Here is a 27,529-nt window from a genome sequence, read left to right as displayed (position 1 = left end):
GGTCCAAGATTATCTTCTGTGTCTGTATTAATTGGTTTCCCTTTTCTTTGTTGAAGAGGGTCTGTGCAATCCTTCTGCCTAGTCCGCCATCTTGCCCCGCCTCTGGTTTGTCTAGCTGTGTCAGTTTTAAATGCTGTTTTTTGAGTTTTGCTTAATTTTCTATGCAACAACTGAGTTATTTGCCTTCTCCCTTTTCTTTCCATTCTTCTCATTTCTTAGTTACTTTTTTACTTTGAAAGGAATCAGACATTTACATACTATTCTTCCATGTTTATGCCCACTTTTGTTTTCATTTTAGAACTACAATTAAATATATTAAATGCTCATCATCAATCTTTTTGTGATACTTCCCTAGTTATATCTTTTTTAGAGGAAGCTTATAATGTGGCAGTTTCCTTAAGAAGGGTTAGTGATTAGAGTATTCCCTGACTGTTTATAAGTTTAGAACGTTTTCTATAGCATTAGTAATTGAAGGATACCTTCACTGGTTATAAAAATCTTTGGTTCTTATTTATTTCCCTGACTTTCTTGAAAATGTTGCTCCACTTTTGTTTTGCTTTGTACACTGCTTTTGAGAATGCTAATGTGAGGGTAATTTTTTTTTGTAAGTAATTTGATGTTTTCTTGCCTAATGACTTGAGAAATTTTCCTATTTCTTTAATATTTAAGAATTACTAAGATATCTCCACCGTTTGTCAGTTTGTCATACTGTGGTGGCACGTGTGTTGTTGTGAGTTGGAGGCAATGCCACCAGGGTCACCGATGATGGACAGGTTTCAGCAGAGCTTCCAGACTCAGACTGGGAAAAAGCACAGCGCCATCCACTTCTGAAAAAATTGAGCAGTGAAAATAATGTGAATAGTAGTGAGACACTGTCTGATACATTACTGGAAAACTTTAGGAATAGCCCTGAAACATTGTCCTGCATAGTGCTGGAGGATGAGCCACTCTGTTTGGAAAGCACTCAGAATACGACTGGGGAAGAGCTACCTCCTTAGAGTAGAGTGCACCTTAATGACACGGATGGAGTAAAGCTTTTGGGACCTTCATTTGCTGAGGGGGCATGTCTCAAGATGAGAAGAAACAGCTGCAAAAATCCGTTAATAATCCAAACATGGAATGTACAAAGTATGAATCTAGGAAAATTGGAGGTTGTCAGCAATGAAATGGAATGCATAAATAGCAATATGCCAGGCATTACTGAGCTGAAATGGTCTGGTATTGGCCGTTTTGAATCAGACAGCCATATGATCTACTATGTTAGGAATGACAGATTGAAGAGAAATGGTGTTGTATTCATTGTCAAGGAGAATGTTTCAAGATCTGTCCTGAAGTATAATGCTGTCAGTGATAGAATAATATCTATATGCCTTCAAGGGAGACCAGTTAATATTACTATTACTCAAATTTACATACCAACCACTAAAGCCAAAGATGAAGAAATTAAAGACTTATCAGCTTTTCAGTCTGAAATTGACCAAACATGCAATCAAGATGTATTGATTATTACTGGTGATTGAAATGTGAAAGTTGGAAACAAAGTAGAATCATTAGTAGTTGGAAAATATGGCCTTGGTGATAGAATTGACACTGGAGATCACATGATGGAATTTTGCAAGACCATTGACATACTCATTGCAGATACCTTTTCTCAACAACATAAATGGTGGTTATACATGTGGACCTTGCCTGATGGAACATGCAGGAATCAGATCAACTCAATATCTTTAGTCAAAACAATACCAGGAGCTGAGGTACAGACCATCAGTTGCTCATATGTACATTCAGGTTGAAGCTGAAGAAAATTAAAACAAGTCCATAGAGCCAAAAATATGACCTTGATCATATCCCACCTGAATTTAGAGACCATCTGAAGAATAGGTTTGAGGCATTGAACACCAGTGACCAAACACCAGATGAATTGTGGGATGACATCAAGAACATCATACATGGAGAAAGCAAACAGCCATTAAAAAGGGAGGAAAAGAAGAACAGACCAAAATGGATGTCAGACGAGACTCTGAAACTTGTTCTTGAACTGAGAGTAGGTAAAGCGAATGGAAAAAATGATGAGATAAAAGAGCTGAACAGAAGATTTCAAAGGGCAGCATGAGAAGACAAAGTAAAGTATTGTAATGAAATGTGCAAAGACCTGAAGTTAAAGATCCAAAAGAGAAGAACTCACTTGGCATTTCTCAGGTTGAAAGAACTGAAGAAAAAATTTAAGCCTTGAGTTGCAATATTGAGGGATTCTGCAGGCAAAATACACAGAGTCACTGTACCAAAAAGAATTGATCAATATTCATCCATTGCAGGAGGTAGCATATGATTAAGAACCAGTGGTATTGGAGGAAGAAGTCCAACTGGACTGAAGGAGTTGGTGAAAAACAAGTCTCCAGGAATTGATGGAATACCCACTGAGATGTTTCAGCAAATGGATGCAGCATTGGAGGTGCCTACTCATTTATGCCAAAAAATTTGGAAGATCACTGCCTGGCCAACTGACTGGAGGAGATAAATGTTTGTGCCCATTCCAAAGAAAAATAATCCAACAGAATGTGGAAATTATCAAACAGTATCATTAATATCACATGCAAGTAAAATTTTCTGAAGATAATTAAAAAACTGTTGCAGTATATGGACAGGAAACTTCCAGAAATTCAAACTGGATTCAGAAGAGGATATGGATTGAGGGCTATCATTGCTGATAGCAGATTCATCTTGGCTGAAAGCAAAGAATACCAGAATGGTGTTTACCTGTATTTTTTCGGCTGTGCAAAAGCATTTGACTGTGGACCATAACAAATTATGGATAACATTGCAAAGAATGGGAATTCCAGAACACTTAATTGTGCTCATGAGGAACCTGTACATAGACTAAGAGGCTGTGATTTGAACAGAGCAAGGGAATACTGCATGGTTCAAAATCAGGAAAGGTGTGCATTAGGTTTTATCCTTTCCCATACATATTCAATCTGTATGCTGAGCAAATAATCTGAGAAGGTGGACTATATGAAGAAGAATGGGGCAGAAGGATTTGAGGAAGACTCATTAACAATCTGCAATATGCAAATGACACAACCTTGCTTGCTGAAAGTGAAGAAGACTTGAAGCACTTACTGATGACAGTCTTCAGTATGGATTGCACGTCAAAGTAAAGTAAACAAAAATCCTCACAACTGGAGCAATAAACAGCATCATGATAAATGGAGAAAAGATTAAAGTTGTCACAGTTTTCATTTATTTGGATTCACAATCAACACCCATGGAAGCAGCAGTCAAGAAGTCAGACATCATATTGCACCGGGCAGATTGGCTGCAAAAGACCTAAAGTATTAAAGAGCAAAGATGTCACTTTGAAGACTAAGGTGCGCCTAACCCACGCCATGGTATTTTAAATTGCCTCATCTGCATCTGAAATTTGAACAGTAAGTAAGGAAGACTGAAGGAATTGATGCCTTTGTATTATGGCGTTGGTGAAGAATACCATATTCTGTTGTATGTAGGGTCGCTATGAGTTGTAGCTGACTTCATGGCACCTAAGAACAACAAAAACATTCTTGGAGTTTACCTTCCCAGATCAGTTTTCCCATGAACACAGTTGGCCCTTTCAAGATGTGGAGTCAGTCTTTTTATTTTTATTTTTTTTTTTTTTTCTGCAAATTTTCAAGGATTATAGTTTTAAATGTTAGTTTGTATTGTTTTGTTTTTCTTCTTCAGGAACTCTGATTCCAGTTTAAAAGATCTTTGCCTGTCTTCCATTTCAAGTACTTTCTGGCTAAGCTTTTCTTTTTTCCCAATCAGTTTTTCATTCTCTTGGTTGTTTTCCTGTAATTCTTCAATGTTTCTTATTAAAATTTTACTTAGTAATTCTCTCATGGACACCTTGTTATTTAGCTTTATTTCTGAGGGTTTTCTTTTACTCTGTAAAAAATTTCTTCCCAGATTTCAATCAATTCTTACTTTGTTTTTTCCTAGTTTTTTTTTTTTTTTTTTTTTTGGTCCATTTCTGTTCTTAGTTTTTGAATACCTGGTTTAAGACTTTTATTTATTTTTTAAACTATCTCAATTGCTTGTGTAAGAATATTTAATTCTGTTAGGTGTTGCTTTATAGATTTTTATTTTTTTTTTGTAAGGGTTTGGGGGGAAGAAGTTTTTATTAGCTAAAATAGTTTAATTAAAATTTTCTGTATTTTTGTTATTTTGCCTTTGTGTGGGTTTAGACAACTTTAGTCTGTACATTTTGTGGACAAGATTGGGAGTTTTGTGTAGGTTATAAGATTCTTAGAGTCTCCTGGGTGGTGCAAGCAATTAATGGGCTCAACTGGTAACCACAGGGCTGGAGGTTCGACTCTACCCAGAGACAGTTTGGAAGCAAGGCCTAGTCATCTGTTTCTGACAGATCAGCCACTGAAAACTCTATGGAGCACATTTGAATTTCTACTCTGACACACATGGGTTCACTGTGAGTCAGAATCAACCTGATGGCAACTGGTTTGGTTTTTATAAGATTCTTCAAGAGTGCTTCTTAGTTCAAGAGTACTCTCCTGTCAGTTGCAATGAAGCACAATTTATTTAATGCATAATGCATGTTGTTTTGGGGGGTGGGGTAAGTATTCATAAGTGAAAGGTGGTTTGTTCTCCAGTATTGCTCTCTTTTGTCTTAAAACTCATGATTCTTTTTCTCTTCATTTTTCAATCACAAAAGGTATCTCTTTCTTCTTGTTCTATTCTCCCCAAGAAGTGATACCTTTCCAAGACTTTGGGTTTTGCACACTTTCGGGCTCCTTCTCTGTAGTCAGGATTCTGATCTTCCAGGTCTTATTGTTAAGCATTTGCACACTTAGAGTGAATTTTCTCTTTCTGATGATTTTTTCACTCATATTGTCACTCTCTTTTCTGTGCTGTCATGTTGATGTTCTCTCTGAAAACACTCAGGGCAGGAGCTTGTGCTGGAATTTGGTATTTCGTTTTCTACTTATAGGTAATTGGAAGTTACTAGTATTTTCTGGCTTCCAGTAATGTAGATAGTGTGAGTCATGTGCTATTTTATTTGCTCTTACTGAACTGTATAGTATTTTGAGTGATATATGGAGTAATTTACATTTAGCCAATTACCATTTTCTTTGAAATACTTGGAAATATGTGTCATCGTTTAAGCTTTTTTCTATCAGAACCTAAATGTGAATAATTTTGTACATAATTAATTGTTTTTATTCTTTACATTTGAATTTTTCAAAAGTGTACTTTTATTTGGTTGGTTAATGTTAATTTCTCTCTTTAGGTGTGTTAACAGGCAGTTACCATCTTTTGAATCTCTTATGCCTCTGAACATTATTTTTCAGCTATTTTGTGTGAGGTTTTTGAAGATATGTTAGAATCTGAAGGCTAAGGCCTTAGTTATTTACTAGTTAGGTTTTCTGTGGGTCTTTATGTCATCAGCTGTGAAATATGAGGGGTATAGTATATGATCTCTTAAGTTGTTTTTTAATTTGAATACATGCTCCTATGAATCTGAACAAAATTTCTCATAGAGGATATATTATACATGATAATTAGGTTTTTAGCCCAATCCATAAAAGCCTCTACTTAGGACATTGATATGTCTGGAGCCAGTGCATCTAGAGAAAGGGAGTCATGATTGGAAGTATTTACTTCGCTTTTCCTTTGTCATTCCCATACTTGCTCTATAGACATTTGTGTAGGAGAAACAAGGCTAGGGTTGAGAGAGGAAAAGGTGGTGGTAAAGGTAACCATAGCAAGAAAAGAGGAAAAAAATTGAGACTAAGAATTTATAAATGGCAACAACTGAATGAGAAGGAAAATTCCCATAGGCTTGGGCAACTTCCTTTGGATGGGGATTTGTATATTAAGAATGTACATTGGATGCTGATATTGCTGAGTTATCTATTAAATGATGTCCTTAGAATCTTACTGTAATTGATGATGCCATAAAATAGAATGAGTGTTAATAAATGGTCATCAGTGAAAATAGAAGCAGCTTGAATTTCAATTAAATAATTGCCCAAAGTAAGTAAAATAGAATAAAACAGAGTTCCAGATCTAAGAAAGACAGAAGGACTTTTTTTCCTCATTGTTGTTGTTGTTAGGTGCCATCGAGTCATCTCTGACTCATAAGGACCCTATGTACAGCAGAACAAAACACTGCCTGGTGCTGTGCCGGCTCCACGATCCTTGCTGTACCTGAGCCCATCATTGCAGCCACTGTGTCAGTCCATCCTGTTGAGGGCCTTCCCCTCTTTCGTTGACCTTCCACTTTAGCAAGAAAGATATCCTTCTCTGGGGAATGGTCTCTTCTTACAGTATGACCAAAGTAGGTGAGATGAAGTCTGGCTGCTCTTGCTTCCAAGGAGCATTCCAGCTACACTTCCTCCAGGACAGATTTGTTAGTTCTTTTAGTAGTCCATGGTATTTTCAGTATTCTTTGCCAGTACCACAACTCATAAGCATTGATTCTTCTTTGGTCTTCCTTATTCATTGTCCAGCTCTCACATGCATATGAGGTGATTGAAAATACCATGGCTTGTGTCAGGTACACCTTAGTCCTCAAGGAGACATCTTTGCTCTTCAGCACTTGAAAGAGGTCTTTTGCAGCCAATTTGCCCAGTTCTATATGTTGTCTGATGTCTTCTTGACTGCTCCTTCCATTCGTGTTGATTGTAGAACCAAGTAATATGAAGTATTTGACATCTTCAGTCTTTTTTCCATTTATTGTGATGCTGTTTATTGGTCCAGTTATGAGAATTTTTGTTTTCTTTGTATTGAGGTGTAATCCACACTGCAGACTGTATTCTTCAATCTTCATCAGTAAGTGTTTGAAGTCATCCTCACTCTCAGCAAGCAAAGTTGTGTCGTCGAAGTATCACAGGTTGTTAATGATTATTCTTCAAATCCTGATGCCACGTTCTTCCTATAGTCCAGCTTCTTGAATTATTTGCTCAGTGTAGAAATTGACTAAGTGTGGTGAAAGGATATAACCCGACACACTCCCTTCTTGATTTTAAACCATGCAGTGTCCCCTTGTTCTATCTGAACGACACCCTCCTGATCTATGTACAGGTTCCTCATGAGTACAATTAAATGTTCTGGAATTCCCATTCTTCTCAGTGTTATCCACAATTTGTCATGATCTACACAATTGAATGCTTTTGCATAGTCAATAAAACACAAGTAAACATCTTTCTGGTATTCTTTGGTTTGAGCCAAAATCCATCTTTCCTTATAAAGAATAATATATAGAAAGTACTTTGAACTTTTCTTAATGAAAGTTGCCTGATAATTTAAGGTGAAGTTTAGTTTCCTGAGGTTGCTGTAATAATTTACCACAAACTTGGTGGCTTAAAACATAGAAATTTATTATTTCATAGTTCTGGAGGCAGAAATCAGAAATCAGTTGCATTGGACCAAAATCAAGGTGTCAGAATCCCCATATCCCCTCTAGATGCTCTAGAGGAGAATCTGTTCCTTGACTCTTCTAGCTTCTGGTGTCTGTTGGCATTCTGTTGGTTTGTGGCCTTACCACCCCAATCTTGCCTTCACCTTTCCATGGCTCCTTCTCTGTGTGTCTGTTACAATTTCTCCCTACTTCCCTCTTATAAGGATACATGTTATTACATTTAGGGCTCACATTAATAATCTAGCATAATCTCTCCATCTCAAGGTTCTTAACTTAATTCCATTTGCACAGCCCCCTATTTTGTCATATAATGTGACATTTATAAGTTCACTGGATAAGGATGTAGGCATATATTTTGGGGCTATTATTTAGCCTATAACAGGTGGTATTGTATTATTTTGTTGTTATTATGTTTCATATAACTTGACTCTTAAAAGAATGGAGATTAGAGACAGTGATGTAAGTTTCAGGCTGATTTATGTTTAGTTTTTCAATTTGTACAGAAACCTCATTATAATACTCTTGTTGGAATTTATCCTGAAGGATGGGTTTAGAGCTAATACTATCTTACAAAGGAGTCTTTCTGATCTTGTATTAACTAGCCTCCTTTGAATCACTGCATCATGTACCTTAGTGTCCCAGTGTGCTGTCTGTAGGTTTCTTGAAAGCAACTCCTTTAAGTTGAGGTTTGTGGGGCTACTCAGTAAAATTCTCCCCTTCCTCTTTGAAATATTTTTATAACAGCTTTACTGAAATGGCATACAATCTACCCATTTAAAGTGTAATATTCAGTGGTTTTTAGTGTTATCAGCAGTGTTGTATGGCTGTCATTACAATTGATTTTAGACCATTTTCATCACCCTATAAAGAAACTCCATATTCTTCAGCAGTCACCCCATCCCTTTTCCCCCGACTTCATCAGCCCTAGGCAACCACTTACCTTCCTTTCTGTATCTATAGGCAAAAAAGTCCAGATTTGCCCATTCTGGATATTTTATATGCATAGAATCATGCAATATGTGGTCTTTTATGCTGAGCTTCTTTCATTTAGCATAATGTTCTCAAGGTTCATTCATGCTGTAATATTTATTAGTACTTCATTTCTTTTTTATTGCTGAATAATATTCCATTGTATAGATATATTCCATTGTATTTACTCATTCCTTTGTTGATAGACATTTGGGTTGCTTCTGCTTTTTGAACACCTACCTCTTTTAAGTCTCAATTCAGTTGAATAACAGATAAATAAATCAGACAGTTGAAGATGAAAATACCAGCTTTGTCAATGATAAAGTTGTTTATGGTGTATGTAAGCTTTCAAATCAAAGAGCTTGTAGATATGAACCTCCTAAAACTGAAGCTCCTTTGATCCGAGCCCCACCTCATCACCCAATAGGGCCAGATTCTGCCCCAGTAAATGTGTCAGTGATGAGCATAGACTGGCTGTGCTCTGAGCACAGGCTCATTTGTAGGATAGAGAAACCAGAATAGGCTGATTCATAAATATTTAGTTTCTTTTCTGTAAGGAAAGAGAGGAGGATGGAGAGAGTGCCCCAATACCTCAGAAAGGGCAAAAGCTCTTACTTCAGAGGCCAAGGTAGGGAGGGAACTGGAAAGGAGTCAGAATGATTCCTTCTAACATGAAGATGACAGACATTTTGACCATCTGTCTTACCAGTTAAAGTGAAAAGTTTCCTTTTTCATTATGAATTATTAAAAACTCCTTCAAATCAAACACATAAGCAGTTGAACAATTTAAATGATCCTGTTGCTGTTGCTGTCAAGTCAATTCTGACTCACAGTTCCCTAGCAGACAGAGTAGAACTGCTCCATGGGGTCTCTAAGGCTGTGTTTTTTTTCAATCTTTACGGAAGCAGATTGTTGCCATGTTTCTCTCTCATGGAGCAGCTGGTGAGTTCAAATCACTGATTTTTTGGTTACCAGATGAGCACTTTAACCACCATGGCTCTAATATACCTCACTGTCATATGTTTTATAGGTTTCTTCACCAACTAAAAGAAGAAAATTCTGAGTTAATTAATAAACTGTGGACAGATATTCAGCAGAAAATAGCAACACAGTCACAGAGAACACCTCTATGCTCTCCATTATCTGCCACTCCATCAGGTGATCAAAGAGGTCTGTTTTTCCTTTGTGTTGTTTCTCAAAATACTAGTCTACTTTTTTAGTCTTTCCTGAACACAGTAGGTTTTTTAAAGTACTGTTGAATTTCGACTATTCTAGCCTAGTTGAGTAAAATACTCGTGGATCTATTGCTTGAAATACTTAAATTTTTTTCTTATTCCCTTGAGATGAAATATTTTTGGAAATGTTCTTCCTTTTAGGTGCTCTGAATGCTACCAATGCTGTCAAGAGAATCCACACGAGACTTCAGCCTGAAGAATCTTCTGAGGCTGTAGACTCAAGCTATGTTGTGGGACAAGTACTGAACCCCAGGAAGCCAAAACAGCTGTTAAATAAAGGTTTAGTTCCTTAATTTACAAAGATGAATTATTAAAACATCTAATCTGATAGAGCTGTGTTCATCTTTGTTGTTGTTTGAGTCAGTTCTAACTCATGGCAACCCTGTATGTGCAGAGTTGAACTTTACTCATAGGGTTTTCAAGGCTATGACCTATGTGTAGCAGATTGCCAGGTCTGTCTTCTGAGGTGCCTCCAGTGGGTTTGAACCACCAACCTTTTGGCTACTAGTTGAGCACTTAACCATTTGTGCCATCCAGAAGTTATTTTATCTTAAGCTCTTAGTCAATGTTTTTTACCTTAAACTCATCAAATTGGATCCAATTAAGTAAGAGTTTGTTTAATCATAGCTAAGAAATGCCTCCTTCCCTCCCAAGTAACTCTGTGGGAAAATGGTACTGGTACACTCACTTATAGATAATGTAAGCCTGATTTAAACTTCATAGATTTTCATGAGGAACAAAAGTGATAACTTCTATAAAAATATTTTATAGATTATGGACAATAGTCTAAAAGGTTTTTCTAGTAGTTTTTGTTACTTTTTCCAAGCCTTAAAAACAATAATTTCTATTTTCAATGTTATCAGTGAAAAGAAAACCAGATCTGCGTGCTCCTTCCAAGCCAAAGAAAAACATGTTGTCAAGTAGCACAACATCTGCAGATTTACAAAATAACAATAATTGCAGCCTGGATGTCCTCAAACACATGATAGATGAAGTGGAACACGAGATGGAAGAATTTGAGCGGTGGACAGGACGCGAGGTCAAGGGACTGCAAAGCAGTCAGGGTCTCACGGGCTTCACTTTGTCCCTAGTGAGCTCCCTCTGCCGCCTGATTCGGTACCTTAGAGAGGTAAGAGCATGAGGTCATTAGAGTCTGAAGGGTTTTTTCATGTCTCCATTTAATTTATTGCCACCTCAGAATAAAGTACAATCAACCTTGAATAGCTTTGTTTAAAATACCTCCACTTTAGAATATCTTTAGTAAAAGTTTATTCTCTTCATTGCCCTCCACCATTTGTTTGCTACATGCTTAGATGGTACCTAGTACCACTCTGACGTGAATATACCACAAATGGGATGGATTGAACAAACAGGAGTTTATTCTTAAAATGTGGAGGCTTTAAATCCAAGTTCAAAGTACCATTCTCTAGGGGCTGGGTGAAAGCCTTTCAGCCTTGGGGTTCAGCTCTGCCTCCTGCTACTGGCCCACTGGAGCTAGAGGCTTTTCTTCACTCATATAGCTACTGCCTGTTGAGACTGACAAGTCCAAGGTTGACAAGTAAAGAGGCACAGTCCTGATGTTACCAAATCACATAGCAGGCCATTAATTCAAGTCCATTGTATGTCCAAAGGTCAGCAGAGCATGGCAGGCTACTGAAGAATGACACGGTTATATGCAGAGTCCAAGCATTCCATATGCTGGAGACCATTCCCCAGGGCTTCTCCTTATATACAGGAAGCAGACCACATCCCTAGGGCAGCAACTCAGCTGCTCACAGTAGATTCCACTATGGAGTTGATTACTAGTCTCATCATGGGGAATATACTACATCCAGCTGCCCAGTCATTCAACCAAAGCCAGCCAAGTTGACACACAAACTTAACTACCACACCTCATTCTAAGACTTTTCTATGCATCCCACTACCACATTAGTTCAGTGTGGAGAGTGGATGACTGTCATTTATAGACTTGATAGGTGGGAAAATTCTTCACATTACCCGTATGGCCAGTAATGCAGACTGGCTTCAGTGGCTAAGTGGGAAGTATTTTATTGTGAAAATAATTTATAAAACAGGAGCTCTGGTAGCATAGTGCCTAAGACACTTGACTGCTAACCAGAAGGCTGGCGGTTCAAACCCACCAGTCACTCCTTGGAAGGAAGGTCAGGCAATCTACTTCCGTAGTGATACTGCCTCAGAAACCCAAGGAGGGGTCGCTATGAGTCTGGTCCAACTCAACAGCACATAACAACAACAACAATTTATAAAACAAGAAATAATTGTATATTTAATGTACCTGTGCTGTGAAATTAGAGTTAACTATGTATTTAATCATTTTAAGGCTAATCTTTATACAGTTAAATATGACAAAAATGTTTAAGGAAATTAAAATGTTTCAACTTCATGGTGCTATCTTCTTAAATTCGTTTTTCAGTTAAAGATTTATTATACTGTTAGACTTAAAAGAATCTTAATATTCTTCCACCGTTAAGTCAGGAATCTCCCAGAGTGTACTTTTGGCGCTTAGAACCATGTACTTTTTAGCTAATCTCTTGCTTTATAGAACTAAACCATTTAAACCTAGAGTTACTTATTTTAAATTATATTTTAACAAACTTAACTTTTGAGTAGGTGATACATTCACATGGCATAAAATTCAAAGATACAGAATGGTGTACAATGAAGATCCTAGTCCTATTCCTGGGAGCTCTGGTAGCGTAGTGCCTAAGGCACTTGACTTCTATCCAGAAGGCTGGCGGTTCAAATCCACCAGCTACACCTCAGAAGGAAGGTTGGGCAACCTAGTTCCGTAGTGATACCACCTCGGAAACCCAAGGGAGGGTCTCTGTGAGTCAGGTCCGACTCAATGGCACATAACAACAACAGCAACAGTAGTGCTGCTCCTAATTTCCAACCTGTTTGCTTCTTTGTGGCCAACTATCATTATCAGATACCAGTGTATCTAGAGATAGTCTATATAAACTAAAAACTCACTGCCATCGAGTCAATTCCAACTCTTAGCCACCCTATAGGACAGAGTAGAACTGTCCCATAGAGTTTCCAAGACTGTAAATCTTTATAGAAGCAGACTGTCTCATCTTTCTGCTGGAGAGAGACTGGTGGGTTTGAACCACCAATGTTTTGGTTAGTGGCTGAATGTGTTAAACACTACACCAGTTGTTTTGGTTACCTAGTGCTGTCTGACAGGAATATAACACAAATGGGATAGCTTGAACAAACAAAAGTTTATTTGCTTACAATTTTGAGGGCTTTAAGTGCAAGTTCAAAGTGCCAGGCTCTAGGGGCTGGGTGAAAGCCCCTTGACCTTGGGCTTCAGCTCTGCCTCTTGCTCCCAGCCTACTGAAGCTAGAGGCATCTCTTCACTCAGGCAGCTGCTAGCTGCTGAGGCTGACAAACCCAAGATCAGCAAGTGAAAAGACATAATCCGGATGTTATCAAACCACATGGCAGGCCATTAATTCAAGTCCATTAAAAGTCCCAAGATTAGCAGGGCAACATGGCAGGTTGCTGAACAACAACTCGGCTACATACAGGGTTCAAGCATGCTATCAGCTGGAGCCCTTTCTCAGAGTTGCTTCTTATATACTGGAAGCAGCTCACATCCCTAAAGCAGCTACTCAGCTGCTGCACTAGATTCCACCATAGAGTTAATTACCAATTCCACCGTGGGGAATAACTATATCCAGCTGCCCAGCCACTGGACTAGGCCAGCCAAGTTAACATGTAACCTTAACTACCACACCTCCAGAGCTCCTTATAATCTATGTGTATTCAAACAAATGTATATATTTATTTCCTTGTACTTTCTTTCACAAAAAAATTGTAGTTTTTTAGGTCTGTTTACCATTCTGTTGTATTCTATTTTTGTTCATTGTATTCTATTTGAAGAAGGAAAGAGGATAAAGCAGTACATTTTATTTGTATAATGATATGTAAACTTTTCAATAAAAATTTTTAATTTTCGTTACTGTCACATAATATATTTCATTGTCAATACTATCTTCTTTGATACCTTTGAGTAATGACTTTTAGCTTTTATCATATGATGCTACTGATGGAGGTGTATTTGGCATTTATTTGTAGAGTGAGTTGCAATTGCGTAAAGAAGTAGAGACAAGACAGCAACTGGAACAAGTATTGGTTGATCATCGAGAGCTCATCGATGCTCTGACAGCTGAAATTCTTCTGCTTAGAGAAGAAAATACTGCTATGCAGGTATTCAAATGAGGTCCCAAACATTTGTGTATTAGTAGTCTAAAACATCTTTAAGAATGTATGAAATTCTCCTGTAGTTGCCTTTGGTTTAGTTTTGCTGATGCAATTACTTATCACTTCTTTGTTATCGTCAATCATAGTTATTAATGAACATTTATTATCTAGGAAGTACAATAGTAGAAGGAGGTCTGTGTGGTGCTGTGATTAAGGCATTGGATTGCTACCAAAAGGTCAGCAGTTTGAACCTACCAGCTGCTCTCTGCAAGAGAAAGATGAGGCAGTCTGCTTCCATAAAGATTTACAGCCTTGGAAACCCCATATGGGGGTCGTGATGAGTTGGAATCGACTTGATGGCAGTGGGTTGGATACCATAGTAGAAGCTAGGGCTACAAATAGATATATAGAATAAACCTACTGCCTTTAAGAAACATTTTAATTAGTAGGAAAGACAGCATCTGCATTTAAATGTTAACTACCAATAGTACAGTGTTATTGTTGTTAGCACCCATTTAGTCAGCCCCACCTCATGGCAACTGCATGCACATTTGAATGAAATACTGCTTAGTCCTGCACCATCCTCAATCAGTTGTGGATCAGATAGTGTTCCCTTGTGATCTATAGGGTTTCATTTGCTGAAGTAGATCACCAAGGCTTTCTTCCTAGTCTTAGTCTAGAAGCTCTGCTTAAACTTGTTCACATCACAGCAACATACAAGCTACCACTGACAGATGTATGGTGGCTGCACATAAGGTGTACTGACTGGGAATCAAATGTAGGTCTTCCACATGGAAGGAAGTACAGTAGGTTATCCAAAATGTGAAATGAGTATTACGATACTTACCTTTAAAAGAGCAGAGGACAGCTTTCGATGTTACATCAGATGCAATTTATAGTTGTTTACACTATCTTTATATTTGTTAGATAAGCTCTCTTTGTCACTTGTCTGGCTAATTGCTACTTTTTTTTTTTTTTTTTGAAAGATTTAGGCAGTATCTCTTCTGGAAAACCTTATTGCTTCTGTGCTATATTAAGTGTTCTTCTAGTGTACTCTTAATATTCTGGATATTGCTATCATTGCATGTACCAAGTTCTATAAGGTGTTTGCCTGTTACTGAAACTGTGAGCAGTTTGAGGACAGAGACAATTTTATTCCTCTTTTTGTTCTCAAGTAGTAGTTGTTATTATTACTTTTATTATCGGCCAAAAGAGACTAGAAAATCTCTAATTAGTAGACAAACTGTGTGAATGGATGTTAGATACAAGGCATACAGTTTTTTAAATTGAGGTGTAATTCACATACCCTTTTGAAAAATTTATGCCTTTGAAATATATGATTGGGTAGTATTTATATAGCCACAAGGTTATATAACCATCTCATTAAAAACCCATTGCCATTGCAAAAAGGACATGGAAGCATCATCTTCTGACCTCCTCCAATCTTGTGAGGGGGAAAAAGGGTCACCATCAACAGCCCAAGGCTTATTCCTATGGGGCCAGGCATGCCGCCACCTCCAATCTTTTTACTAACTCTGACACTAACCATCTTTCCCACAGCACTCACTGCTTCTCTGCTGGATTTGATAATTCGATGCAGTGGCCACACAGAACTCACAAATACTCAAAATTATGGAGTTTATTAGGGAAGTAATAGGCTGTAATTCAGTTTCAGGAACACACTCAAAATACAGTTCTTTGATCATAACAGTCTTTCTGCTGTGCCCTCAGACATACCTCTCTGGTCCTTGGTCTTTTGGCCTAGCCTCTGCCCAGCTTAGACAAGTGTTACAAAGCTCTTTTAGCTCTGCCAATAGGTACACCTACGTGCACCCCACTCTGCCAGCAAACCTCCTGCCCAAGGGCCTTCACATTTCTTGCTCCATGGCCAGGTAAGCCAGTTGCTCTGTCTTGTGCTTCTTGGTTCCACTGCAGCCATTTCTCTGCTGGGCATCTCTCTCAGCTGGGAGTCTCTCTCAGCTGGGTGTCTCTCTCTGGTGGGCTTCTCTCACTGCAGGGTGTCTCTGCCAAGGAGGTTCAGTGCGGGGATCTTGGGTCCAAGGACACAGTCTACTTCACCTCCATCTCTCCTCTCTTGATTACAGTGAGATCCCCATTTCTACCTTCAGGAGGGCTCATTTTAGCCTGGCAGAATGACAGAACTCACCAATCCTAACATCAGAGTTCTACACACCTTATTTGCATGGTTCCACCCAGTAATCTGGTGGGAGTTACAGAGACTATGGGTAGAGAAGCCTTACCAAGTAATTCATTGCACCTCAGCCATCAAGTTGATTCTGACTCACAGCAATTTATAGGACACAGTAGAAACACCCCATAGGGTTTCCTAGGCTGTAATCTTTATGGAAGGAGCTCTGGTAGCGTAGTGCCTAAGGTACTTGACTGCTAACCAGAAGGCTGTGGTTCAAAGCCACCAGTTACTCCTCGGAAGGAAGGTTGGGCAATCTACTTCCATAGTGATACTGCCTCGGAAACCCAAGGAGGGGTCGCTGTGAGTCGGGTCCGACTCAATGGCACATAACAACAACAACAATCTTTATAGAAAGGAGCTCTGGTAGTGTAGTGGGTAAGAGATTTGGCTGCTAACCAGAGGTTGGTGGTTCAAACCCATCACCTGCTCTGCAGGAAGAAGATGAAGCAATCTACTTCTCTAAAGATTTGCAGCCTTGGAAACCCAATGGGGGTTGCTATGAGTTGGAATCAACTTGATGACAGTGGATTTGGTTTGGTTTTGGAATCTTTATGGAAGCAGACTGCCTCATCTTTCTATGCAGTGGCTGGTGGGTTTGAATTCCTGACCTTTCAGTTAGCAGCTGAGTGCTTAACCACTGTGCCACCAGGGCTCCTTATGTAGCCATCACCATTATCTAATTTCAGATCATTTTCAAAACCTCAGAAAAAAACTCCATAGTCTTTAGCAGTCACTGCCCATTTTCCCTTCTCTCTGGAAATTAGTAATCTACTTTCTGTCTCTGTGGATTTCCCCATTCTAGATATTTCATGGCAGTGGGATTATACAATGTGTAGTTGTTTGTGTATGGCTTCTTCCACTTAACATAATGTTGTAGCATGTATCAGTACTTCACTTCTTATTATGGCTGTATGAACATTTCATTATGTGCATATATCACGTTTTATTTGTTCCTTCATTATTTGGGGTCATTTGGGTTACTTCCTTTTTTTGGCTATTTGTAATGCTGCTATGAATATTTGTGTACAAGTTTTTGTGTGAACATTCGTTTTCAATTCTCTTGAGAAGACAGGCAATTTTTAAATGTGCTAATTCATTCAACAAATCTGATTTGAATACCTACTCTGACCTGGCACAGTCCCAGGTCAGGAAATACAGAAGTGAGTGAGATATAAAAATCCTTGCCCTTATGAATCTTACATTCTAAATTATTTTTTTAAAAAAGTGAAATACAGAGACATCTTATAAGATGGTAGAATAGACAGACAAGCTATACAGACCCTTTTCAACAAAGAAAAGAGAAACCAATTGACAGAGATACAGAAGATAATCCTGGAACCCTGAACTTTGAAAGGAAGTAGGCAGAAGTGGATTAGGCACCAACTAGTGGAAAAACCTGAACGAAAACAGTGAGTACAGAGACAGTCAGAGCAGTGGACTGTCAGCTACTGTGATGGGACCAACAGTCTGAATATTTCCAAGTGGTATTGGGACCTGAGAATTGACCTAAAGATCAGCTTTGGTCACCAAGGGCTGCAGGGATGACTGTGCTGGTGGCCTAAGACTATGAAGGGAAACAGCAAGGAGGGAAACAACCTCAGCTGTGGACTTTTGGCTGTCCAGAGGGCACAGCCATTTTGAACGTTTACAAGCAGCGGCCATTTTTGATATTTAATGTGATCGAGGGTGTAGCCATTTAAAATGTTTACAGTAGGTAGCCATTTTGGATTTTAAAGTGACAGCATTCTCATTCGGATTCCAGAGACCTAAGAACAGGCTCCATTTGTCAAGGACAATAGGGACATATAGGAGGCTGACAATGGGAAAGGAGACAGGTGGTGAGTGTGTAAGTGCTGCCAACTAGCGAACAGAGGAGGACAGCGGAGTACCCTGTTTATGTAGATACATACAAACAAAACAGAGAAAACTAAAACCTTGGGCAAGTCACTTCAGCATAAAATCACCAATTAAATGTAAATACAAAAACATTGCAATGCCTTGGAGACAACAGAGCATCACAATCCACACAAAGAAGCTGATAAAGCAGGGGAAGTGTAGGACCAGGATACAGATCCAAAACACATCCCTGAGGAAGATGTAGCATTGGAACTCCCTGATAAGGAATTCAAAAGAATTATACTTAGGTATCATCAACAAATTGAGAGACAGATCAAGGAAAACACTGACTAAATTGAGGAAAACACAGAGAAAACCCTAGAACAATCAGAGAGATGCAAATCAAAACAACAATGAGATACCATCTCACCCCAGCACTAATGGCAAAGTTCAACAAGACAGAAAATAAGAAATGCTGGTGAGAATCTGGAGAGATTGGGACTCTTATACACTGCTGGTGGGACTGTAAAATGATACAACCACTGTGGAAAACAATATGGCGATTACTTAAAAAGCTGGAATTAGAAATACCATTTGACCCAGCCATGCCTTTATTAGGTATATATCCTAAAGAAGTGACAGCCAGGAGAAGAACAGATATATGCACACCCATGTTCATCACAGCACTATTTACAATAGCAAAAAGATGGAAACAACCTATGTGCCCATCAACAGAAGAATGGATTACCATACTATGTACATACACACAATAGAATACTATGCAACACTAAAGAATAATGGAGAATCTGCAAAACACAGCATAACATGGATGAACTTGGAGGACATTATGCTGAATGAAGGTAAGTCAATCACAGAAGGACAAATATAGTATTAGTCCATTATTGTAAAAAGTCAAGGAAAAGTTTTTCTATGGAAGGAAACTTTGTTTGTTGGTTACCAGGGGTAGAAGGGGAGGGGAGGGAACACTGGGGAAAAAAAAAAAAAAAAAGCATTGACCCATTTCACTTTAGTTTTATATATTTCAGTGTATATAAATTATATTTCAATAAAATGCATTAAAAATAAAAGTGAAATATATAGTAAGTTACATGATGATATGTGCTATAAAGAAAAATAAAGCAGGGAATTTCCAGGGTGGGGGGATGCAGTTGTAAATTGGTGGACCACGGGTCTCTGAGAAAGTAACATTTGCATAAAGAGGGAAGAAGATGAGGGAGTCAGTCAGCAGGCAGATGGCAGTCAAGGAGAGGAAACAGCAAGTGCAAAAGTCTTGAAGTGGGAGCAAAACCTGGAGAGCTCAAATCCATGAAGGAGACCATGAGCAGGAGTGCAGTGTGGGAAGCAGAGGGTCACAAGAAACAAGATCAGGGCCTTACAAAACTGGGCAAGGACTTGGGCTTTTACTCTGAGTGAGCTGGGAAGCTAGTGAAGGCTTTTGAGCAGAGAACAGATGTGTTCTCACTTATGTTTTTGTTTTTTGAAAGGAGAGGCTTTACTACTATTTTATGAAAAGTTCTGACAGAGATATACTTTTTCTTCTCCACTTTCTGCTCTCGGACCTCCTTGGCCCTCTTTGCACGGATCTAGAAGTACAGGCCATGTGGCAACTGGCAAATGCCTTCAAGCCCTTCTCTTCCTGCATTTCACATAGGTTTTTAAGAAGATCACTCTGGGATGTTATGTTGAGATTAGATCAAAGATTGCCACCTTTCTCAGTTCATGGTACCCTTAGGGTCTCAAAGCACCTGAACCAAAAGAAATACCTAATACTTCCATATATTAAGCAGTTAGGTCCACACAACTAGGTAAGTATTCATGTCTTAACAATTTAGTAGCTATTTGAAAAAATATTACATACACATTAAAAGAAAAAGTAATATTTTAGTTTCATTCTTAAATAACCTCAGACATCTAGTGAGGTATCTGTTCCTGTTGGGCATTATACAGCTTCTTCAAGTTGGGAGTCATGTTGGACACCATCACTCTTATTTCCTGTTCCACATTGCTTTTCATGTAGTCCTTGATTTTTAGCATAGCAATTGCTGAAACCTAGCTTCATGAAGAGGTGACATTATCTAAAGGAATTGTAGAATGGTCTAATGTTGAATCTGAACCATCTAGAGCTAGTAGTCCTCCCATGTCTAACAGAGTCACATATCATTGTTTCCCTTGAAAATGTAAAATGTCCTGTGATGCTGCTGTGAGTTCACTCTAGCATGCCAACATGCCTCAGCAAACAAATGGTCAGACACAGAAGATCAGTGGGATTTGCTGATGGATCAGGTACAGTATGTGGGAGAAAGAGAAAGGTCAAAGGTGATTCTAAAGTTTGTGGCCTGAGCACTTAAAAGGATGGATTTGCTATTACTGAGTAGGGAAGACTTCAGGAGAAGTTTCATCTTGGATATTTTACTTTGAGAAGGCTCATTTAGTTCTGAAAGAGATAATTGAGTAGGCCATTGGATATATGAGTATGGATTTAAGGAAAAAAATTGGACTGGAAATATAAAATATATAGTATGCTTCATTTAGCAGTACCTACTAATAATATTCTTCCTTCTTGCTACACCTGATTTTTATATATGTCTTTACATCTATGCATCTGTGCCTATATAGCTATGACTTACGGTGACCACTTGTGTTATAGAAGTCCGTGGGATTTTCTTGGCTGTAATCTTTATGGAAGCACATTGCCAGGCCTTTGTTTCATGGTGCCACTGAGTGGGTTTGAGCTGCTAAACTTTAGGTTGATAATCAAGTATAAATCATTTGTGCCGCCCAGGGACGTATTGGAGTTGGTAGTAAAGTTTGTTTTACATGTATTTGTGTACACGTGTGCACGTATATAAACATTGCTGTGTCAGTTGAAATCATCTGTATGAAGGGTTTTGTAAATAGCAAGCCCTATAAAAACAGCTCATATTGTAGCAGTCTACTTTATTAATTAATAATGTTCTATGGTTTTACTTGTTTTTTTATGATTTCCTTGATTGTTCCTCCATCATGGGACTTTTAGATTATTTCTAATTGTTTATTACCGTGAATAGCATTTTTTAAAGAATTTGATTGGAAGTCTGAAATTCCTATAGTTTTTAAAATAATGATATCATTATATTTCTTTGTATGGTTTGCTTTCTAGGTCATAGTTTGGTATCTGATATTCTGATAATGTTATTTCATTTTTTTTTCTCTAGGCAAGACTTCAGCAGTACATGGTCACAACAGATGAACAGATTATATCACTCACACATGCCATCAAGAATTGTCCTGTGATAGAGAAGAGCAGAGAAGAAAATCAAGTATCAGAAAGGGGAGCCATAAGTCGAAGAATTATGGACAATCCAGGTGAGTGTGGTTTTATTATTCCAGACTTTGAGTTAGAATAAACAGTAAAACAAAGCCCTGAACTTATATGGAGTTATACTGGTTGTTTATGCATATACAATATTATCACTACTGTAATTGCCCCTGCTATTTCCAGCTTATATTTATTGGATACTCAGTATATGCTGGGTACTTTTTAAATGCTTTACATGTATTATAAGGAGCTCTGGTGGTGTAGTGCCTAAGGCATTAGACTGCTAACCAGAAGCCTAACAGTTCAAACCCATCAGCCACTCCTTGGAAGAAAGGTTGAGCAATCTACTTCTGTAGTGATACTGCCTCAAAAACCCAAGGAGGGGTCACTATGAGTCAGATCCAACTCAATGGCAGTGTGGTTTTTTTTTGGTACATGTATTATCTGATTTAATTTCCATAATAGTCTTATGAGGTAGGTATTATTGTTATCTCCATGGTTTAGATGAGAAAACTGAGGCTTAGAGGGGTTGGTAACTTACCAAAGGCACGCAGATAGAAAGTAGCAGAATCGGCTGCATAGAGCACTGTGCCTGTAGGGCCAGTACTAATCATGGTGCTGTGCCCTAGGTTCAGCAGAATAGATGGCTTGGGAAAGAAAAAGTGTTCTGAATTTTAGAAACTCTTAACTTTTATTCATTCTGGTGATGTAGTTTTGAAATCCTTTCTTTACATTGCATGCCATCATGGGCCTTAGACTGAATAGGACATTTAGGCTTTTTCATGTTTTTTACTCTGTGTTTTAAATGTTTAATACTTTGATGAGTGTCTGTGTGGAAAGTGCTTTGTATATTTAGGAATGATTTCTTAAGATGGATTCTAAGAAGTAGCAAGCAGCTGACTGAAATTTAATAAGCATGAGGTAAACTCAGTGATTGGAGCAGGTCTCTACCTTCTTCTGGAGGAGACTCACTATTAATATCTCAGTCAAGGAGTATATCAGTGCTTTATTCTTAACTGAGTTATGCTTCACTACTGAGAAAATTTTTAGTTATAGAAGGCCCCTGGGTAGTGTGCTCAGTTTACACTTGACTACTAACCTAAAGTTTGGTGATACGAATCTACCCAGTGTGGAAGGAATGCCTGATGATCTGCTTCTGTAAAGATTGTAGTCAGGAAAACCCTACGGAACAATTCTACTCTGTACACATGGGGCCACTCTGAGTCAGAATTGACTCGATGGCAATGGCTTTATAGATGAGAAGAGCTGAGAGTGAGTGTATTTTAAGGTTATTGTTATTGTTATTGCCTATTAAAAAAATGAGAAACATTTATGTAGGTGAAGCCAAGTGAGTGTCTTCCTGACTAGTATGGATTGTATTATGTCCCCGTGAAATATGTGCTGTAAATTCTAACTTCTGCCTGTGGTTATAATTTCATTTAGAAATGGGTTGTCTTTGTTATGGTAATGAGGCGGTATTAGTATAGGGTGTATCTTGAATCAATCTCTTTTTGAGATATAAAAGAGATTTAAAAAGCAAGCAGAGGCAAGATGGGGTAAGACAGATGCCATGACACATGGAGATCTCCAAGAAGCCAGGAAACAGAAGCTAAAGAGACGAGGACCTTCCTCCAGAGTCAACAGAGAGAGAAGGTTTCCTCTAGAGCTCGTGCTCTGAATTGAGACTTCTAACCTCCTCAACTGTGAGAAAATAAATTTCTGTTTGTTAAAGCCATCCACTTGTGTTTCTGTTAATAGCAGCACTAGAGAACCAAGACACTGAGTCTCAGATCTTGTAACCTTTTTTAAGTAAAAGGGACTGTGACTATTCTATGATGATGCATGACTTGTGAAATTACCTTGTTTTATAGTAAGCCTTGTATATGGAATACCAAAAAAACCAAACTCACTGCCATCAAGTTGGATCTGACTCATAGCAACCCCTCCTTGGGTTTCTGAGGCGGTATCTCTACAGAAGTAGATTACTCAATCTTTCTTCTGAGGAGGGTGGTGGGTTTAAACTGCCAGCCTTCTGGTTAGCAGTCAAATGCCTCAGGAACTATGCCACCAGAGCAGAAGTAGTGGGTTAATATGGCTTATTCTTGCCAGTTTGTTTTTTGTCATGATTGTTAGAAAGCTGTCCATAACAAATAATGGAAAATTCTTAAGTGCCAGGTAAGAATTCTTAGGAGTCCCAAAGTGGCTTTTCAGAGTCCTTGATTTTTATAGCTTTGGGATCCTCAGTGCTTTTCTTAAAGGTAACAAGTTCTTCTCAGTGCTGTCTCCACATGAGCTTCAAATATGAATTATTGGCTCTAGGGGTTATGTGGATCTTGTACTTTACTGAAATGCATATAAGCATGACTGCCTGAAATGTGCCCATAGTCCCTTTTTGTTTCTTAAGTACTAATAGCCTCTCATCTTCTTCAGAGGGTCCAGTTGTAAACACTAATGTCTCCGTGCCATTGATGTTCAGAGGGGAAGAAGTGGTTGAATTACCACAGGAGGAGCTACCTGTTAAACTGTCTCAGGTGCCAAACCCTCCAGATAGTGTGACTCTGGCCAATAGTTTTCCAGCACCCATATTTGAGCCAGCTGTGTTGTTAACACCACCCAGGCAAAAGAGCAACTCAGAATTCTCTCCTCCGCAGGATGGTAAGCAGGCTTCTTCCAAAGTTATAAGGTAGTTGTTTTTTATGCTTTATATATGTGATTTATTGTGTTCATTGTTAACTTGATAAGGAAAATTTAGAAAGACATTGATTAACCACACAGAACGTTGAAGCTGAAGGAGGAATTTTCAGGGTGGTTTGTATAATGTACATTGTACCTTCAGTGAAGTGTGACATTGAATTTCATTATATATCTGTTTCATTGTAAATATTAAACTCTGATCAAAGGATCAAAGTTTTTATCATTAAGATGCAGACAGAGTAAGGGGAATCCCCTTTGTGCTTATGTTCCGGGGTGTTTATAAAGGAGTAAGAAAAACAAGAGGAGACTATCTCCAGAGAATAATGAAAGTTCTACCAAAGAAAGGTGAGCACTGTGACTTTAAGGATTTTATAAGTCAGATCTGGTCATCCTATTAACCTCTTTCTCATCAAAATTTTTCAAATCAGTTGAGGTAATTTTATAATGAATGATGTGGAAAAAAAATAAAAATAGCTTTAGAATCATATTTCATTATCTTTAGCTCAGATCTTCAGAAAGTTCATAGGCTGCTTCACTGATTGGAAGATTACATTTATTTTTCTGTATGTGCATTTTCCTTTCAAGTGATTTTAAAAAGAATTCTTCAATCAAAAAAGTTAAGAACATTCTTCTCTAAAACTTTTAGAAAAATATCATTTGGCCTTGATTTGCCTGAATTTTTATTTCTTTAAAAAGATTTTTGGATACTCTTTTTTTTTTTTAATTTTATTGTGATTTGGGTGAAAGTTTAAAGAGCAAATTCATCTTCCATATAGCAGTTCACATACACTTTGTCTCATGACATTGACTGTAATCTCCACAATGCAACAGCTCTCCTTCTACTTCCTCCCCATAGCCACCTCTTTCCTGTGTCCTTCCCTTCCATCCTGTGTCCTTCCCTCCCATTGAATACTCTTATATAGGGAAACAGAAAAGTAACTTGTCATTGGGGTATAAACATTTTGTCAGATTTTGTGCACTTTGATGTATATTTACAATACAGGCCATGAAGAACCATAAAGGGTTGAAGAAAATGACACCACCTTACTATTACAAAGTTTAGTTTGGATTTATAATGCAAATGTCAGGTCTGTCAGATCAGTCCAGTAGTGGAGACAGTGTTAGGCTGAGGGTTAGACACATAATCAGAACGGTACAGTTGGCCACCATCTTTGAGCAGAATGCCAACACCTGTTTCCTACTTGGGTTAAAACCCCCAGCACAAGAGAAACATGTATACCATGACTGAACTGTTTTGAACCAGTTTGAAGCCCTGGTATTTACATGTTTTGGTCTGTGGCTTTCACATGCTTCCCATCCATTCTGACTTCCAGAAATTTGTTGAAATACTACATTTGCTAAAGACTCTTCCCAGACCACTCTCTTTACTCTTATGCTTCTTACTTGTTTTAGTAGGAGGAGGGAAGGCAAATGTGTGTTGAGTCTGCTGATTTGAACTAGAAGCATCCTCCCTCCCAAGTTACTCTTTATAATTCCACCTAAACCACTCTTGCTAAAGGCTCCAGTGACCACCATATTACTAATACTGTGTACATTTTTCTGTCTTTACCTTATCAGATCTTACAGTAGCATTACACATAATTGATCGCTCCCTCTCTTGTGAAACAATCTCTTCTTTTTATTTCTTTAATACTTTCTTTCAAGATTACTTTGCTGTAGTATTTCTCTTATTTCTCTGGCTGTTCCATTTCAGTCTACCTTGCTAACTTTTCTTCTTTACCTGATCCTAAATGTTGAGTTCCTCATGTCTTGGTACTGGTTTCTTTCCTTTTCTCCCTCCTCTCTTTTAGATAATTTCATTTATTTTCATAGCCTCCAGTACATTCTATATGCCAGTGACTTCTAGTTTTGTATGTTAATGCAAATATCTCTTGAATTTCTGACCCATATATCCATCTGCTTGAGTTACTCTGCATTTGGGTGGATACATGGATGAATCATAAGGCATTTAAATTTAGCATAATCAAAACTGAATTCTTCATAACCTCCTTGCCCAAAACTCTGTTCTTTTTCTTTTCTTCTCCAACTCAGTAAATGGGGTCATTGACTCAGGTGTTTATGCCAGGTTGGTTTGTATGTTTCCCTCTACCCCACTTCCAGTTCATCACTCTTAGTTCATCACCAAAATATTTCTCAAATCTGTTACTTCTCTCTATCTCTATTGCCAGTATACTTTGGTCAAAGCTACTATCATGTTTCTTTTAGACTACTGCAATTGTTTACTGGTCTTCTACTTCCATTCCTGCCACTTTCTAATTATCCATAGCCAGAGTAATATTTTTCAAATGTAAATCAAAATTGTTGCCAAATCTTTTAGAGATTTCATAGCTCTTAGATTAAGTTATAAAATTCCTAATATGGCCTAAAAGCCTTAGCAAGAAATGGCCCCGCACACACCAGCCCCACTTGGCTTGTTCCAGTCCTCCCCTCATTGCTGTGCTCCAGCTAGACTGGCCTCATTTGTTTTGCTCTTTCCTGTTTTAAAACTTCCATGTAAGTTATTCCCTTGCCTATAATGTCTTTTGGTCTACTTTCTGCCATATGTTTAATCATGTTTAAATTTTTCTTCCACAGAGGGGCCTTTAGATACTGACACTCCCACCACAAGATTCCCAATTATGAGTTTAATGTATGTGTTAAAATGAGAACTTGAAAGATGGCTTTTTACAAGGTTACTGACAAATACTTTAAGGAATATTAAAAATCCATGCACTTGATTGTTGAGGTTGGCTTTTCTTGTATATGCCCTGTTGAAAATACTTTAGGTATTCTAGACAGCAAATCCTTTAATTGAAATACTTCTGTAACTTAATGAAAATGGGTTAATGAGGCAATTTTATTACCAATCTATGGGAAAATAATACATATTTATAAAATCATTTCTTAAATCTTATTTACAGTATTGAGGAGAACTGTTGAAACTCGTCCTGCTCCACGCATTCCTCCAACGGTGGAAATAATTGAGAAGGAACAAAATTGGCAAAAGAAGCCCTTACCTCCTGGAGCAGACATTCAGAATTCAAATGAAGAGAACCGTCTCTTCACTCAGAGGTGGAGGGTTTCTCACATGGGAGAAGATATGGAGAACAAAAACCAGGCTCCTTTTGTTAACCCATCGCAGCCCCTCTGCAGTTCCTATCCAAATACTCAGCAGTCAAGAAACCCCATGTTCTCAGAAGAGCCCCCGGTACTGGGAGATGGGCAGCAGCTTAGAACAAATGAGGTCCTGAAACAAAGAAAGGACATAATGGCACGAATTGCTGAACTGACACTGCAGAATTCATCTATCAAGGCACATCTGAATAATATTATTGGTCCAGGGGGAGAGCAAGGAGATGGACCTCGGGAATTAAACAAACAGGAAAATGCAAGTGACATGACTGCTGTGAGTACCAAATAAACATTGCCTAGGGATATGTAAGAATTTAATTATATGTAGTACTTAGGCACCATAAAGGACTTCTTTGCAGGTGGCTCAGTGCCTAAGGCATTTGACTACTAACCAGAAGGTGGTGGTTCATACCCACCAGCTGCTCCTCGCTTGGAAGGAAGGGGTGAGGCAATCTGCTTCCATAAAAATATACCACCTTAGAGAC

At 38.3% G+C, this 27,529-nt stretch overlaps 1 protein-coding gene across 1 annotated transcript in view; it reads left to right on the top strand.

The window, feature by feature from the left end:
• Positions 1–27,529, top strand: part of SPICE1 (spindle and centriole associated protein 1) — a 69,545-nt gene that overhangs the window by 28,113 nt on the left and 13,903 nt on the right. The window contains exons 7-13 of the mRNA XM_007947436.1: positions 9,417–9,556; positions 9,763–9,900; positions 10,485–10,750; positions 13,726–13,857; positions 21,115–21,265; positions 23,649–23,873; positions 26,834–27,318. Coding sequence (XP_007945627.1) covers positions 9,417–9,556; positions 9,763–9,900; positions 10,485–10,750; positions 13,726–13,857; positions 21,115–21,265; positions 23,649–23,873; positions 26,834–27,318 — 1,537 coding nt within the window. The remainder of the gene's footprint in view (positions 1–9,416; positions 9,557–9,762; positions 9,901–10,484; positions 10,751–13,725; positions 13,858–21,114; positions 21,266–23,648; positions 23,874–26,833; positions 27,319–27,529) is intronic.

Source organism: Orycteropus afer, unplaced genomic scaffold (genome assembly GCF_000298275.1).
Source record: "Orycteropus afer afer isolate SDZICR_OR568_19922 unplaced genomic scaffold, OryAfe1.0 scaffold00184, whole genome shotgun sequence".
Lineage (NCBI taxonomy): Eukaryota > Metazoa > Chordata > Mammalia > Tubulidentata > Orycteropodidae > Orycteropus > Orycteropus afer.
The sequence above is the reverse complement of the archived record's forward strand: the minus strand, read 5'-3'. Positions and strand labels throughout refer to the sequence as shown.